Source organism: Phocoena sinus, chromosome 11, assembly GCF_008692025.1.
Source record: "Phocoena sinus isolate mPhoSin1 chromosome 11, mPhoSin1.pri, whole genome shotgun sequence".
In the NCBI taxonomy this organism is placed as follows: domain Eukaryota; kingdom Metazoa; phylum Chordata; class Mammalia; order Artiodactyla; family Phocoenidae; genus Phocoena; species Phocoena sinus.
The window spans coordinates 75,027,537-75,045,243 of record NC_045773.1 but is presented as its reverse complement, the minus strand read 5'-3'; the positions used below and the strand labels follow the sequence as shown (position 1 = coordinate 75,045,243).

At 44.4% G+C, this 17,707-nt stretch overlaps 1 protein-coding gene across 11 annotated transcripts in view; it reads left to right on the top strand.

Moving 5' to 3' along the window:
* ADGRF5 (adhesion G protein-coupled receptor F5) overlaps positions 1-12,332 on the top strand; it is a 111,384-nt gene extending 99,052 nt beyond the window's left edge. For 9 of the 11 annotated variants that reach the window (XM_032650270.1, XM_032650269.1, XM_032650277.1 and 6 more), the window contains 7 exons: positions 1,224-1,432; positions 3,947-4,126; positions 5,681-7,066; positions 8,315-8,356; positions 8,443-8,502; positions 9,111-9,195; positions 11,070-12,332. In XM_032650270.1, the coding sequence (XP_032506161.1) occupies positions 1,224-1,432; positions 3,947-4,126; positions 5,681-7,066; positions 8,315-8,356; positions 8,443-8,502; positions 9,111-9,195; positions 11,070-11,149 (2,042 nt within the window). In that variant the 3' untranslated portion in view covers positions 11,150-12,332. Of the gene's footprint in view, positions 1-1,223; positions 1,433-3,946; positions 4,127-5,680; positions 7,067-8,314; positions 8,357-8,442; positions 8,503-9,110; positions 9,196-10,375; positions 10,443-11,069 lie in introns of all 11 variants that reach the window. The other 2 variants (XM_032650271.1, XM_032650278.1) reach the window with 2 other exon arrangements.
* The last annotated feature ends 5,375 nt before the right edge of the window (positions 12,333-17,707 follow it).

Below are 17,707 nucleotides of genomic sequence, written 5' to 3'. Positions count from 1 at the left end.
TCCTGGGCTTGCATCATAAGCAATCCCCTCCCCGCAGAAACCTTCTCTCTAATAGAACCCGCGATGTCTGTAGGATCCATGGCTCCATTACCAAGCTTGTTTGAGTTTACTGAGGGATTTGAGATCCTTCTCAACATCTGTTGGTATCTGAGTCCTAGACAACAAAGTAGGAAGAAACTTAGAGCTCCCTGCCTCTCTGAGTCACCGTCCTCTGGACCCCACCAAGCACACCTCTTCCAGGGGGCAGCCAAGGTCATTTCTCCACTGTCCCTCCATCTTAGCCTAGACATCATCACGTTTTATTCACTTACCTTTGTTCTGCTCTTCTTTCTTCATACCAAGTCTGATTCCTCTTCTTTTTCTTAATAGAACATTACTTAGGTATTCTAAGATTTTACACAATGGCTAAGAACTCAATTCATGCTAAGTGTAAAAGATGATGAGAGCGGGGGTCTGCTCGTCAGAGAGTCAGGGTCCCTTGGAGACTAGAGATTCTACCATAAATGCCACTTTCCCATTCAAGTCTGTCTTGAGTCGAGGTAAAGAAAAGTCATCCTTGCGGGAAACCAGAAGGAATAAATGCTTAGGAATATTGCCCAGAATATTCAGGTCATGGGTGCCTGGGATTCCTACTACTAATTATATCCTTGGATTAAGGTGGTGCTTCTCAAACTTGGCTGCACCCTAGAATCACCGGGGAAGCTTAAAAAAACTGCTGATGCCTGAATTCCAGCCCAAGAGGTTTTGATCTCCTTGGGCTGGAGTGAGCCTGGACATTGGTATTTTCCAAGCTCCTCGGAAGATTCTAATACACCAGAGCTGAGAACCCCTTGGATTAAGTCATGATTTCCCTAAGACCCTTGTTAACCTGCCCGTCTTTCATCTGGATAAGTACACGTCAAGCTCTCATTATTTTCCATGGCTTAGGTTTTACAGGCATCAGAGAGAAGATTCCTGGAGGTCAGAGGTGGGAATGGGGCACTGAGGAAATAAATTCTGTTAGAAAATGCCAGCGCAGATTAGAATTGGATTTGCATGGAAAGCCCTAAGGGGCTTTAGAAAATCAGGGGCAAAATAAAGAAATTGGGCAACTCCGAAAAGGTCACTGAAAGGAAAAAAGAAGATGAGTTCAAAGATCAAAGCTCTACCTGAGCCTGACCCTATTTCCACTATCTTTTCTCCTCTCTTCAATTGTCCTTTTTATGTCCATTTTTCCAATGCAGGGGAGAACGTCACATGCCAAGATCCTATCATAGGTGTTGGGGAACCCGGAAAAGTCATCCAGAAGCTTTGCCAGTTCTCTAATGTTCCCAGAATCCCTGGGAGTTCCATTGGCGGGATCATAACTTACAGATGTGTGGGCTCCCAGTGGAAGGTCAAGAAAAACAACTGCATCTCTGGCCCCATAAATACTCTGCTCCAGCTGGCTGAGGTGATTCTTTTTTTTTTTTTTTTTTTTGAAGATGTTGGGGGTAGGAGTTTATTAACTTATTTTTGCTGTGTTGGGTCTTCGTTTCTGTGCGAGGGCTTTCTCTAGTTGCGGCAGGCGGGGGCCTCTCACTGTCACGGCCTCTCTCGTTGCGGAGCACAGGCTCCAGACGCGCAGGCTCAGCGGCCATGGCTCACGGGCCCAGCCGCTCCGCGGCATGTGGGATCCTCCCAGACCAGGGCTCGAACCCGTGTCCCCTGCATTAGCAGGCAGACTCTCAACCACTGCGCCACCAGGGAAGCCCCCTGAGGTGATTCTTAAACACTTGACTCTGAACTCTTGGGGGGGAGATGTGTCTAGCTGATCCTATTTCTCAGCACTTAGGAAAATGGGCTTTGAGCTCCTTGCTGTTGCTCTCAAAGCTATACTTATTTAATCCCAAAGAAGATGCAACCCTAGAAATGCTGAATATTTTGCTTGAATCCAAATATGGAGGCAGCGAAATACGTGTTCTGCCCTAGGACCAGCTGTGCAGTGCCACCTTGACTTCTTAATACCTTGTTTCCATTACCTCCAAGATGGAAGTCGTGTTATCCCCTCTAACTGCTCTCCTTTGAAGAATTTTTATATCAAGCTAATAGCGCTAATCTTTTCAGAGAGGGGAGCAACACAAAAAGTAAGGTTCGTCAGTCAAAAAAAATAGTTGGGCTTTACGCTTTTACAAGTCTGAGATTTCCTCAATCCTTAGAGGTAACCTATGGTTATAGAAGGGCCTAGCTGACCTCTCTTACCTAGAATAGAGGTTACTGCCATGTGGTAGGAAAAACATGTTTCACTTCATCAAAATAAATATAAATTACCTCTCATACTTAAGTTGCGGAAAGTTCGAGGCACCTAAAATTCCATGAGTTACAATAAATGAGGCAATTAGTGGGGTTATAGCTCATGGTAACATCTTCAGACCGTGAGCTATATTTGGAGCTAACATCTGGTTAGCTCCAAATCCTTGAATCCTGGGAAGAAGGACAGAGAAAAAAGCGTGATACTGGTTTGCATTTTATCTAATTATCTCTTGTCTCACATCAAATTCCTTAAAATACCGACTAAGTATAAAGCATTATTATAGGTGCTATCAGGGTAAAGAGGCCAAATCAAAACTTGACCTCTGATTGGATATGGAATATAGATGTTATATATGTATTAATTGGGGCTAGGATAGTCAGGAAGTTCTGCTTGAAAAACTTGGCATCTGAGTTAGACCTTGATGGGTAAAGCATCGGGAATATAAACTATCCCAACTGAGGAAGATAGAAATTATAATTTGAACTCAACATTGGGCCCTGGTCCCAATTCTAGACACTACATACCCTTTCAATGGAAAGGGGGCATGCTGACCTATCATGCTCCATCTAATTTATCCATTCAACATATGTTATTGAATACCTACTACATACGAAGTTAAATGACTGTGTTAGGGGTTATGGGATATGAGAAGGATATAAAGAAATGCAACACATGGTTCCCATCGTTAAGGAGCTTGTCATTTAATGGGAGAGAGACAAATTAAAACACAGGATGACATTGGTAGAGATGTCACAAATGTAAATTCCGTTAAGTAAAACAAATACTTCTGCATTCAGAGGAAGAAACTCCCCTGGGTTAAAACACTCATCAAAGTTCTTTATGGAGAAGACCAACTTTTAATTCATTCTTTAATTATAGTGAGGAGTCAGATAGTTAGAAAACACAAATGTGATTATTATAGATAAGGTGACCATATAATTTATCATCCAAACCAGGATACTTTTTGCTTTTTGTTTTTTTTGTTTGTGCATGTGTGTGTTTGTTTTATTAAAGTAGAGTTAATTTACAATGTTGTGTTAGGGAAAAGAATCTAAAAAAGAATATTTCAGATTCTTTTCCCTTATAGGTTATTACAAAATATTGAGTATAGTTCCCTGTGCTATACAGTAGGCCCTTGTTGGTCCTAATTTTCCCTCCCCCTGTTTCCCCTTTGGTAACATTAAGTTTGATTTCTGTGTATATGGGTCTATTTCTGTTTTGTATATAAGTTCATTTGTATCATTTTTGAACATAAAAGAGGACACTATTTATAATTACACTGGGACATCAGATATAAACCAGAACTGTCCCAGGAAATTTGGGATAGAAACCTCAGAGTGGCAAATGTGCTTTCATACAGACAATCAAGTGACAATTTCATGCAACTTTAATCTAGTTCTCTAGCAGTCATATCTACTTCCCTTCCTTTTTCTTTTCAACTAGTCATCAGGTTGACATATGCTCTATTGTTCCCCTTCATGTAATATTCCATTCTGAAGAGCAAGCACAGTTTAAGAGATAAGTACATTACCTTATGGGATATACTTAGGAGAATGGAGGAATCAAAAAGGAAACTCAGATGTGAGAGATTTTTGTCATGGATGTATCAGCAGTATTTGATGACTGATGGGCAAGTTTTTTGTTTTTTTCCTGTGTCGGCTTTTGTTTTACTAGGCTTTGATGAAGAGCCCCTCTCAGGATGAGAAGCTCCCTTCATACCTAAAGAATCTTTCCATTAGCACAAACCAGGTGAAACTTGAAGTCAACTCATTTCCCGGGAGCCTGGGAGCCATTATTAACATCCTTGATTTGCTCTCAACAGTTCCAACCCAAGTGAACTCAGAAATGATGATGGTGAGTTTGCTTAAGCCTTGCAGGAGTTTGGGGTCTTGTCTTTTCATCCCTCAGGACTTGGGGTCAAGAAACATAACTTCTCTCTATTGCAACTTCTCTGTCTTTTCCTGAACAATGCTTTGCCAGCTCTGGCTTTTAGCATATCAGTGAATATATTCAGTGTACATTTTGGGATCTTAAGATTTCTTTAGAGAAGGTCTGTTTTAGTTTCTTCATTAAAAGAGAATGAATTCTTACCTGCTTTCTAAGAAAACTAGGAGTGAAAGGTTTTCAGAATATGTACAAGGTGGGATTCTCAATGGTCTCTCACAAAACATGATCTTTGAAGCAATCCGCGTTCTGAGAGGAAAGAGAATTCACCCACCAGAATTCACATGAAGAGACTTTAATGAAGGGATACTTACAGAGGTAAAACCAGGAATTTAAAAAAAAAAGGTGTAAGGCACCCAGAGACCAGCTACATTTAGAAGCCCTTACTACCCCGAGGATTAATGTGGGAAGGAGAGGAAATAGTGCACCCATAGCCTTGGAGGAGGGATCACTGAGCAGGAACTACAGTATCGGAAGTATGTAACTATCACCAAAGGTGTGCTGAGAGTGAAATGAAGGTGCAGCGGGTAGCAGGAAAAATATATCTCAGCTTCTTTCTTCTCTCACCCTCTCATCTCCCGCCGATGCTTCTCATTGGCCAAAGCCAACCAGAGATAACTGGCAAGCAGCTTGGGTACCAGGAGTCTAAGGAACTTATACAGATTTCCTAGGGCTGCTGTAACAAATTGCTTCATTCTAACCTCTGGCTTTGTCTTCACATGACCTTCTCTTCTTCTCCATTTACCTTCTCCTCTTCTGTCTCTTATGAGGGTACTTGGATTTAGGGCCCATTTAGGTAATCCAGGTTGATTTTTCTCTCAAGATCCTTAATTACATCTACAAAGATGCTTTCTCCAAATAAGGTTTTCTCCAAATAAGGGCCACCATTCAACTCACGGCAGGGTTCATCATTTCAGAGACCAGAACAAGGCAAAGAAGGGCAGAGAGAAAAAGCCACTTCCCTCCATGGAGAGAAGCCACAAATGACAATTCCAAGTTTATGGGAGAGAGAATCAAAATATTGAGCTAAACAGAAAGATGCCTTTAACGACACTCCCATGATGCTTAGCCTTTGAGAGGGTCTTCTGAGACTACCGCACTCTTGCTGGTGAGATACCACCCACCCAAAAGCCTTTACAGGCTTGAGATTTAAAATAAAATAAAACAATTAATAAATATCTCTGTCAGCCTGCTGAGTCGACCTTAGTGAGAGGTGGGGGCAGTTCTCACCATCACGACTGCTAAATGTTGAGTAAGTCTCGCAGTCGTGAGGACCCATCCCCTGCTAATTCCCTCCATGAGAAGGTGGATCAGAGTCCTCCACAGCCTGTGATGGCTGCACGTTTCTCTTCTATTTTCTTCTTCCCTGTACCCACTTAATGAGTTTCCAGGGAGATGTTCTCTTCTTCTCTCTTACGATTGAAAACATTTGGTTGGTTTGATCCCATGCCTTGTCAATTACAGCACGTCCTCTCCACGGTCAACGTCATCCTCGGCAAACCCATTTTGAATACCTGGATGATGTCACAACAGCAAAAGACCAATCAGAGCTCACAGTTACTGGATTCATTGGAAAGATTTTCCCGAGCCTTGCGGTCAGAAGATAGCACCATCTCCCAACCTAACGTTCAGATGAAGAGCATGGTCATAAAATCTGGCCACCCCAAATCCTACACACAGAGCTTTGTTTTCTTAGACTCTGAGCTCTGGGGCAATGTGACCATTAATGAATGCCAACTGGAACACCTGCAACCAGATTCATTTATCGTCACCGTGGCTTTCCCAACTCTCAAAACCATCCTCGCCCAGGATGTTCCAGGAAAGACTTTTGCAAACAGCTTAGTGATGACAACCACTGTCAGTCACAATCTAACCACGCCATTCAGGATTTCGATGACTTTCAAAAACAACAACCCTTCGGGCGGGGTACCGAGGTGTGTCTTCTGGAACTTCAACCTCGCCAACCACACGGGGGGGTGGGACAGCAGTGGGTGTTATGTTAAAGAAGTCACCGAGGACAGTGTGTCCTGCAGCTGTGACCACCTCACATCCTTCTCCATCCTCATGTCCCCTGATTCCCCGGACCCTGATTCTCTCCTGAAAATCCTGCTGGATATCATTTCCTACATCGGGCTGTGCTTTTCCATCTTGAGCTTGGCGGCCTGCCTTGCTGTGGAAGCTGTGGTGTGGAAATCGGTCACCAAGAACCGGACTTCCTCCATGCGCCACATCTGCATCGTGAACATCGCGGCCTCCCTTCTGGTCGCTGACGTCTGGTTCATCGTGGCCGCCGCCGTCCACAACTACCGCTACCCGCTCAACCAGACGGCCTGTGTGGCTGCCACCTTCTTCGTCCACTTCTCCTACCTCAGCGTCTTCTTCTGGATGCTGACTCTGGGCCTCATGCTCTTCTACCGGTTGGTTTTCATCCTGCATGACACGAGCAAGTCCATTCAGAAGGCCATTGCGTTTTCTCTCGGCTACGGTTGCCCTCTGGTCATCTCCGTCATCACGGTGGGGGCCACCCAGCCCCGGGAGGTGTACACGAGGAAAAATGCCTGTTGGCTCAACTGGGAGGATACCAAGGCCCTGCTGGCCTTCGTTATCCCAGCACTGATCATTGTGGTGGTCAATGTGACCATCACGGTCGTGGTCATCACCAAGATCCTGAGACCTTCCATCGGGGACAAGCCGAGCAGGCAGGAAAAAAGCAGCCTGTTCCAGATCACCAAGAGCCTTGGGGTCCTCACACCGCTCTTGGGGCTCACCTGGGGTTTCGGTCTCGCCACTGTGTTCCAGGGGAGCAATGCTGTCTTCCATATTGTATTTACCCTCCTCAATGCCTTCCAGGTACGTTCTGCAGGGCAGCGCTCTCAGGAGGGAGCTATAATGATAGAAACACAAACAGGGGTAGGAACGGGGAAGGACTTTTGTTCATAGGAGGCCCTAGCCCTAAAGAACGGTAATGACAAGAAGTCAGTGAAATAGAAAGGGTGCATTCCTCTGCTTCCATGGAACCGCACGCCTCTTATCACCTGCATTATAGTTTAGTTGCCTATGCACCTCTCTTCTAAGCGCCCTGATAATACAAATAGGAGGAAAGTCCCTTCCCTACACTGGATTTTGCTATTTATCTAACACTATCTTGATGCCGTTTATTATCTCCTAAATGAAAATACCACCATTAAACCAAACAATCTCTCCAGTTAATTTCCACTAGCATTAAATGAGCTCTGCCTTGGTGAGGTCAGGGGCAGCATCTGTCTTATTTATCAGTACATTCCTAGTGCCTGCAAAGCCCTTGGCACAGACTAGGTGCTCAGTAACCATTTGGCAAATGAAATGAAGGCTCTGTACCACCTAGTGGGTTCTCAGGAAACATTTTTCTGAAGGATGAAAGAATGAATGCTCTGTGGAAGGTAGACATTTTGCTCCATTATGTGAAAATGAAAAAGACATTCTCTTTGCTCTCCAGCAGCACGTAACTATAATACAAGCCACATTGTTAGGTGGGCTTTAGCAGAGGTACAGACGACAAGCCTTTGGAGCACAAGGAAGGGGGATGCTTAATTCTGATTCAACCAGTAGATCAGTGGTAAGCCTAGGTCCCCATGAGCTGGTGAGGATCCAGGGCATCTGGAGGTGATGCCGAGACATTGCCTTAGATGCTAATGCCAAGACCATGCAAATTCTAACTGCTGCTACTGGGCCCATGGCTCCAAACTCTAAGGCTCATGTCTAATGATGTTTATAATATGCCTTGACTAGAAGGGACTGATTATTCCACCTCATGCCCTATGTTCTCATCACAAGAGGGCTACTGTAGACATGAGAGGTATGTTTAATAACATAACCAACAGGATCTCCAGTGCACAGTTGGGTGGAAATAGGGAAATTGAAAATACCCTTATGACATTATAACATCAGAGGTCCCTTGGTGTGGACCTACTGGTCATCTACTGGACCATAAGTGCAGATGTGGAAAGAGGTAGTACAAATTCTATGGCAGGTGAACAATGCTTCCTAGTTTGCTAGACTAGAATATGATTAGTTTAATTAATATGATTAAAATGCACTTCTTCCCAATTCTTTTTTCAGGGATTATTCATTTTACTCTTTGGATGCCTCTGGGATCAGAAGGTAAGAACAGTGGCAGTCATGATTCTAGAAAAGTCTAAATCGCAGTGACGTGTTGAGTTGACAACGGCTTCTTTTAAATGGTGCAGGTACAGGAAGCCTTGCTGAATAAGTTTTCACTGTCGAGATGGTCTTCACAGCACTCAAAGGTAAATACTTCGTTTGTAGAGACTTACACAAACCCCTCTCTCTCCACTACCAATTATAACATAGATTATTCCACTGTGTTTTCTTCTTACCTGATTCTGCCTATTAAACATAGTCATGGCACAGAACTAGCGTTAAGATGCTGTCCCCACATCTTTAAATAGAGGTTACAAATAGCACAGATAACATCAACTGGAGGTTAAAACCAAATTTCAATGAGAAGCACCCTTCTGGGGAAACTCAAGGCCATAAAGAACAAAATTTGAAGGATAGTGAATAGAGTTTTCTGTAGTTCATCTTGGAAGGTAACTATTGCCCTTAAATATATTTGCTTTCCTATGTCAGAAGATAATAAACCCTATCAAACAGTAAAAAATGTATTTGGAAGCTATTTCCCTCCTACTGGTGGTGACGTTACAGTGTTTCAGAAGGTGGCTTCCCTGCTTAATTTGTCTGAAATAGAAATTCATGCTCATCCAGGCTCTCTCCTTAAAGTGAAATGAAAGATGCCGTCAGTGACCACCGGCAGGCAGCAAACGAATCATCCTACAGCTCAAAACTGGGCCTTGGTCTAACGCGTTTGCTGTGTAATTCTTTTTTTCTTTTCTAGTCAACATCCCTAGGTTCATCCACTCCAGTATTTTCTATGAGTTCTCCAATATCAAGAAGATTTAACAATTTGTTTGGTAAAACAGGTATGTGCTGACGTCTAGATGTTTCCTGGCTTGACCTAAACATATTTGCCCTGGGGGGAATCTCACACCCCTACTGTCCCACTGCCCACTTCATGGCATTGACCCATAATGGCCTTATTTGGGGCAGAGGTTAAGTACTTGCTTATATTTTCCCAAACACCCAAGGGGTTGGTACAGAGGGCAGTGGCCTTCAACCTGTGGAGAGCTCTCCATAAAAACTGTACCCACCATAAAACTGGGAACCGTAAATTGCTGGCCTGGTCAAACACGGAGTTCTCTTCTATTCCTGTTATATAATAGGTAGGTCATGTTTATGGGTTACAGGGCAGCAAAGAATATATTTAGAGAATCTTACCATAGGATCCCATGCTGTGAATTTCATTTCCCTTTTTTTTTCCCTTTTCTTTTTTTGGACTGTGCTTCTTTTACACATCGACATTTATAAAACTGTGCATACATATGAGGGATCATCCAAGTTAGCTGTTCTATTAGGGGCATGGCACCGTGAACATTTCCTCCTTGTAGACATAAGATAAAGAATGTTAATGACTTTGGGCAGTGGGTCTCAGCTATCCTGGCAAGCTGAAACTCCTGTCCCATGTCACCACCACCTCCTCCCCTTAGGAAAATAGGCACCAGACTTCCTTTCGGCTCCTCAAAACTGAACAAACCTCACAAATGAATAAATGTATCAAATGTATCAAAAGCCTTCCTGACTCAGGCTTTTCATATAAAGCAAATTTTGAGAATGCCTATTAATTATTGAAACTCCGGAGAACTTGGTGTTTTGAGCTTCATTTTGATGCGTTACTCATGAAACTGGAGGACCTTCACTTCTGATTGGACCTGTTGTGAAATGATCAAATCTCCAGGGTATGTTAGAACGGTTCCCTTTGGCCAGCACTGTCCCTGGATCACGTTTATCGTTTGCATTAAAGCAAGAACAGTGAACACTCCAAGAAACGATTCTACAGAATCAGAATTATGCAATATGTAAGGTCAATAAAATGTGTTCATGGTTTCTGAACCAGTCAGATCAAGAGTTGGGGTCCTGTTCCCGAGGTCCCGGGGCCTGAGAGCCCCGGCCATTGCCACTTAGCCTTTCAGGGTCATTAATGCAGATCCAGGTTGGCCTATCTGAGGGTTCCATAATCACTGTAACTTTGGTTTGTGTTGTCAGCAGCGACAAAGGGCCCCCCAGGCAATGATGGAAACCTTGTTAGCCGTGGCAGTCCGCCCATCTGATGGTAGGGTGGGGCACTGTGTCGCTTCCCCTGCCCAACACACAGCCCGTACTGTCCCCGTGTTCAGTCCCCACCCCGCTGCTGACACGAGCCTGTGCGGTAGCTCGCGGGCCGCCCGCCCTGCTACACTCACCCTCAGCACTCTTGTTGGCATTCTCTGACTCCTGCTGCTTTTTCGGTCCTGCCTTTTCTTCTTCTGTGATTTTCTCTTTTCTTTCCTTTTCCCTAGCTCAGTCCCCAGGCCCCTCCCAAGAGCTTCCCAAAGTCACACCAACCCAAAGGGACCAGGGATATTCCCTCCCACGGATGCCCCCAAGCCAGTGCATGTGGTGGCATGCAGAGGGCTGCCCCTGTCGCGATCTCCCTGTCTTTTGTAGAAATCTGGCTGCTGGTATGATGTGAAATAGTTAGCGCTTGTCTTGTCGGCCGCCACGCATGCTTGAGAACAGCTTTGTTTGTTCTCCAGGACTTCTGGGTCTGGGGAGGAGGGCAGGCATGTGTTCCTATCCAGGCATGGCCTGAGCTTACCTGTCTCCTGGAGTAGAGCGCCCCCTGGTCCATTAGCAGAGGTTCACACCCCAGTAATCATGAAGACTTGGCCTTCAGCTGAGCTGCTGTTCTGTTTTTCAGGAACATACAATGTTTCCACCCCGGAAATAACCAGCTCATCCCTGGAAAACACATCCAGTGCTTATTCATTGCTCAACTAAGAACAGGAGAATCCAGCCCATGGAACCTCTTGGGGAACAGTGGACGTTCTCTGAAAAAGAGATCCTTTCCAAGCCATGGATAAAATGTTTTCTCCGCAGGCTTCAGGGAACAGATGCTGAAGAGACTTTTTCATTAGGGAAGGGGCTTTCTTTTGTAAATACAGACTAAAAGGAATTGTTACATTTATGTTGCAGCCCTACCCCCACCCCTTGTGTGATACCGAATGTGTATAGTATTTAAGTGAAACTCAAGCCAACTTCTCTGTCTATATTGTAAAATAGAATTTCAGAGACAGTTTTACTTTTCACACCCTGGGCCCAAAGATAAGCTTTGATTAAAATAATAAGTGAAAGGCTAGGACCTAGGAAATACTTCAGTGAATTCTAGGAGGGAAGGAAGGCAAGAAGAAAGGAAGAAAGAAGGGAGAGATGGAGGAAACTAGAAGGAAAAGAAAAAAATAGAGAACAACATAAGGACCATATTCTAAGATTTCCATGTTAATGACCTAATACAGTTGCTTCTCAGGTGCTGTAACACCGAAAATTCAAAAATGACTCCAAAATGGAAATGGAAAATTAGCCGTGGAGAAACTTCACTATCTTCCTGGTATTTCCTTAGTTAAGAGGGACCAAAAAAAAAAAACAAAAGCAATGAAAAAATTAGGGAGGAAATTATGTCAAAGATGCTTTCAAGTGGGTGATAATATTTACAAGAAATTCATGGAAGAAGACATGATTCCTCTGATGCTAAACACATACATACGTGCTACTGTATGTTAAGGTTGGAGCTAAGTGGAATGAGTAGGCAGAGGAAGTGTGATGACCATGCCTTATTAGATCACGGCAGACCAACTGCTGATTCCACTTTTATAGTTTAGCAGAAAAGGCTTATGTTTTGCTTCCACTTTTTGAAAGCAAAATATATATATTTTTACATCCATTCATTTCCAAATGTGATATATTGCACTGAACTACAGAACCCCCCTCTACTGTCATATATGAACAGCTTTAACCAGGTACTTTCCTGTGCATGATAGAATAGATTTTCATGACCTTACAGCATTGTATATTATTATTGTCGTAGTTACCGTGGATTTAGGGGCCCTGGGTGTGTTGTATAGCTCTCTATGTTATTAATTCTTTCAGTTCCTAAGTTCCTAGACCAATATACATTATGAGTTTTCTACTGTCTAATTTGTGTTTATTTCAACCACCTGGAAATCTTCTAGAAAGAAATTTTACAACCGGCCAGTCTGTGCTTCGGATGACACTTTACCTTGATGAACAGATGGTGAAGATTGTTTGTGAATTATGTGCATGTGTGTATTTTGCTTGTGTGTGTACATGTCATAAAAATACAAAGATTGAAATAGCATCCTTGTCAAAGTTAACCATGTAATGCCGCGGAGCAAACTACTGAAGCCCGTGTGCCTACAGCCCGTGCTCCGCAACAAGGGAAGCCACGACAATGAGAAGCCCGCGCACCGCAATGGAGAGTAGCCCCTGCTCGCCACAACTAGAGAAAGCCCGTACACAGCAACAAAGACCCAACGCAGCCAAAATAAATTAATTAATTAATTAAAAATGTCAACCATGTACTGTAGCCACAGCAACCGTACATTCCAAATCAAAGTCGGATCCCAGGGAGACAGTGAAACAGAATAAAAGTGTGGGGCTTCTCTGAAAATGTGGGTTATGTGGTCTTCATAAGGACAAATTTAAACGGGTCCAACCACCAGGAAGAAAGGCCAAAAGAGTCCGAGATTCAGCAACTATTTATTTTATTGAGGTTCGAAAGAGTATTCTGTAAATGTTTTAACTCTTTAAAATCTCTTCCGTTTATTTTAAATTTTAAGTTCTATTTTCATCTCTCTTTTCTTTATGGAGAGGGGGAGGTGAGACAGAAGTCCTAATGTTTCAAGGAAATGAACTCTTTTTTCATACCTGTTCACAAACGACGCAGACATCTACGCCTGCATTTGCCTGCAAATTGTCACATCCTTATCCCAGCTGGATAGCTCATTATTTAAAGTCCCTAAAGGAAATGATTGTCACGCTTAACATTTTTCAGGGAATGATCAACTTTGGGCAGAGTTTGGTACTTAGAAGACAGACCCAGAGGTTAGGAGGATGAACTGAATTAGATTTAGCTACTAGGGAAAGCTGGTGTTGCTGATGGGGCCTCTGGGGTTCTATCAGTGCGGACTGAGGCAGGGTTAGACAGTATGTTAGCACGGCCACCTTGACGGGATCGGCCAAGGAAAGCACAGCACACTGGAGGCTGTGGGTCTCATGTTCAAAACCACAAAGTGACAAGAAACACTGACCTTCCACCCACTTCTGTAGGGATCCTTTGGGAATCATTGTGTTTGACTTTGTGAAGGGGACCTCTGTAATGACAGGAGCCTTCAGCAGGGCTCCCCAGGACGTGGATCTGGCTCTCTCTCCACGTTCATTACCATGGGGGGGGGGGGACACGTTCACTTACCCCCAACACACACACACACACAGAGGTGTGCACGTACCTCCCACCTTTAAAGTCACAGCGCCAGATCCAAGTCCCAGGAAAGCTATACAAACAAAACATTGGAGAAATACAATAAATGCTGGTTTTCTGCTCAACTGCAAGACACATAGTTCAGCCACTGCTCTTTGCCAAGGAGATCCTAAAATAAGCAACAGAATTCAAAATTGTAAAAAATAGTGGTCCGTGAATCTGTAAATTACATGAAAGCCGGAGCTGTGCTTGGCCCCAAGGTCACCAGTTCTCAATCAGCAAGGATTCCGAGGCTTTTCACAGCAGATTTCCGAGGGAAGGAAGAACATGGGCTCTGGTTTTGATACAAAGTGAGATACGGGGTCAACTTCACTTGGAAAGTGGGCAATACTTCCCCCACGTCCCTGAAATCTCTCAGTGTATAAAGTCGGTTCCATGGGCCAAAACCTTGCATTAAGGGATGTTCTATGAAGTCAGTTTCTTGCAAAGGGATCTGTGCTAATGCTTCAGAGGTTGTGAGGTTGGAGCATTCACCAATGAGCAATGAATATAAACTACAGGAATATTCTAAGCCCAGTATAATATTCTAAGTCCAGTACAACACATCATCTCTTGAATGAGTCATGGATCTGCCATCCTCCTTCCCATGCCTTACTGTTTACTTGGAGAAAGAGGTAAATACAGGTCCCTGGGGATTTCAGGATGTAGGTTGCTAAGGCCAGAAATTAAGAAACACTGTGGGAAGTCATAGCCTTTTGTGGTTTATCTAGGGACCTTCAGAGAGGTTGGAAGACTGAAAAAATAAGTTTCATGGAGACGAGAAAGATTATAGCAACCAGCAAGAACAGAGGTGGGGGAAGGAGTTATTCTGAGGCAAGTGGGACAGAAAGTCACAACCATTTGAGAAAACAAAAGGAAACAAGTGTGGTCATAGAAATGCCATGTAGGTGGAATGCATTTTATTTGTGGCAGGTGAAGGTGATGTCAAATGGGGCTCTGCACCCCTAAGAGAAAGTCAATAACCCAGGCCAACAGAACTCTGATTCCCTGAGTGTCCAAAATAAAGGAGGGGCGTTCAGTGGATCTGTCTCTCTCACGTATTTTTTGAACGCCAGTGAAAGTAGTGTCTCATCATTTCAAAGATGTTAGCTTTGGAATGAGATGCTACAGGTTTCTAAATTATGACTTGGGATTTTCAGCCATGTCTTAATAGCATGCCAGCATACAGCTGTGTCTTTTCTGTGCTTATAACAATAAAAATCTAACAGGATCGAGTGAAGTTTTCTTTATTTAAATTGTCTGTGCTCTTGGAATAGGCTACTGCTGTTGTTTCAGGCTTCCCCACGTCCACCAGAATTTAATTCCGTCTTCTGCAGTGAATGGTCACATCTATTCTCCAGGTATGGGGGCGAGGGTGAAGGGTGTCAGAAATTCACAGCTGAGCTCAGTTGGCTGACAGAGCTGATGTCTTTCCTCACACCATCCACACTCCCACTCAGCATGTGGGGTCCAGAAGCTTAAGAGGCTTTAAACAGGGGACCTGGAAGTAATGCTTTCAGGACCTGACTGTCTGGGAAACAAATAAACAAATGTCTGTTCTGACATTTGGATATGGCTTGGTTGGAATTTTCATGGACAGCCAAAAACAGAGCCCCATGGGTTCTGTTAGCAACAGATATTTCTGCAACACGGTCCTGTATTTCCTGTATTCGTTTTCTACTGCTTTGTAACATACTACTGCAAACTTAGAAGCTGAAAACCACACCTACTTGTTATCACGCAGTTTCTGGGCATGGCTTAACCTGGTCCTCTGCTCAGGGTCTCATCAGGCTGAACTCAAGTTGTTGGCCAGGGCTGCGGTCTCATCTGAAAGCTGGGGTCCTCCTCCGAGCTCAGTGATTGCTTGGAAGAATTTTATTCTTTGTAGTTAATAGGACTGAGGTCCTTAGCTCCTGGAGGCATCCAACCATCCCCTGCCATGTGGTCTTCTCCCAATAAGGCAGTTTGCTTCTTCAAAGTCAACAGAAGAGCGTCTATGCTGCTTTGAATCTCTGTGACTTCTTCAGTCTCTGATCTCCAGACCCTCTTTTTTTTTTTTTTTTTTTTTTTTTTGGGGTACGCGGGCCTCTCACCGCCGTGGCCTCTCCCCCCGCGGAGCACAGGCTCCAGACGCGCAGGTCCAGCGGCCACGGCTCACGGGCCCAGCCGCTCCGCGGCACGCGGGATCCTCCCGGACCAGGGCACAAACCCACGTCCCCCGCATCGGCAGGCAGACTCCCAACCACTGCGCCACCAGGGAAGCCCCAGACCCTCTTTTAAAGGACTCACCTGATTAGGTCTGGCCCACCCACGATAATCTCCCTTGAGATTAACTCAAAGCCAGGTGATTAGGGACCTTAATTACATCAGCAGAATTCCTTCACCTTTGCCCTGGGATGTAATCTACTCATGGGAGTGACATCTCGTCAGAGTCACAGGTCCGGCTCCCAGTGCAGGGGAGAAGATGATACAAGCTATTTCTTCAGATTGTTTAAAAAAACAAAGTTAGGGATTTCCCTGGTGGCACAGCAGTTAAGAATCCACCTGCCAATGCAGGCAACATGGATTCGAGCCCCGGTCCGGGAAGATCCCACATGCCACAGAGCAACTAAAGCTGTGCACCACAACTACTGAGCCTGTGCTCTAGAGCCTGTGAGCCACAACTACTGAGCCCGTGTGCCACAACTACTGAAGCCCGCGTGCCTAGAGCCCATGCTCCACAACAAGATAAGCCACCGCAGTGAGAAGCCCGCGCACCACAACAAAGAGTAACCCCCGCTCGCCACCACTAGGGAAAGCCCAAGCATAGCAACGAAGACCCAACACAGCCAAAAATAAATAAATTAATTAAAAAAAAGTTAAGGACCCAGCACTGCTCTGTAGAATCTGTATGAGGCCTAAGCTGCAGATATGTGACCTGCAAACTTTCCTTTGTCCATAAGAGTAATCACACTGAGAAGGGTCTCTCTGGCAGTATCAGTAATAAGGTTTGTGTGCTGCAAATATGTCAATGTTATTCTGTCTGCTGAATATGCAAATGTGACAGAAGGCACACCCTTCCCAAGGGGATGGCTTTCAGCTGTGTGGAAATTCAGGGAAAGTGCCGTGTGGGAAAGCTTGATTTGTCCAGATGAAAAGAGGCACACAGCTCCGTAGCAGACAGCCTTCCCCACGCGGTGTGCGTCTGGTGTGGCAGGCAGAGTGAGCCCAGGAGCTCTAATGTACTCAGTCTAAAGTACGTTTGACATTTAGGCCAACAGGGCAGAGACCTGAGTACACAGGTGCTGGCCTGTTGTCTAAGCTTTTGTTCATCTGACCTCCCAGTCCTTAAAAACCAAGTCAAAATGCTCCTCCTATGCTGGGTACTTCTCGTCCTTAAAGTTTCCCACCCACCCCCACCAATGACGTGCTGCCACCTGCAGCCGTGCCTGGAACTGGAAAAGTTTTCATACCTCAGGAGACGCATCCCTCTCTCATGGCGTTAACCTGCCATCACATGCTTGCATGGGTCACAGGACTTTGTCTGGAATTTTATGCTTTTTTGCCCTGATGTTTTTCTTTTCTTTTGTTTTTGTGTGTGTGTGTGCATATTTTTACATTTATTTTTTGGCTGCACCGCACGGCACGCAGGATCTTAGTTCCCCGACAAGGGATGGAACCCGGGCCCCGTGCACTGGAAACATGTTATGGTCCAGCCATAACCACTGGACCGCCAGGGAATTCCCTACCCTGATGTTTTTCTTTGAAAGATAATGTATACATCATTTGGAAAGGAAATTGTTTAGTTTTGTATTTTGAAGACCTTTCCCCCTGGCTTTATGAAGTTTATTCATATAAACAGGAAGAAAAGCATGCTTCCTACGAATACGTTATGTGAAAAGGAATGCAGCCGTCTTTGAACTATTCAGGAACCCTGGGAGCGCTGCACGGTCTGGTAGAACGCTAAGTCACGTGTACTTTTCATTTTTAAGGAGCCACTTTACAAAAAGTAAGTTGATAAAATGAATTGCAGTAATACATTT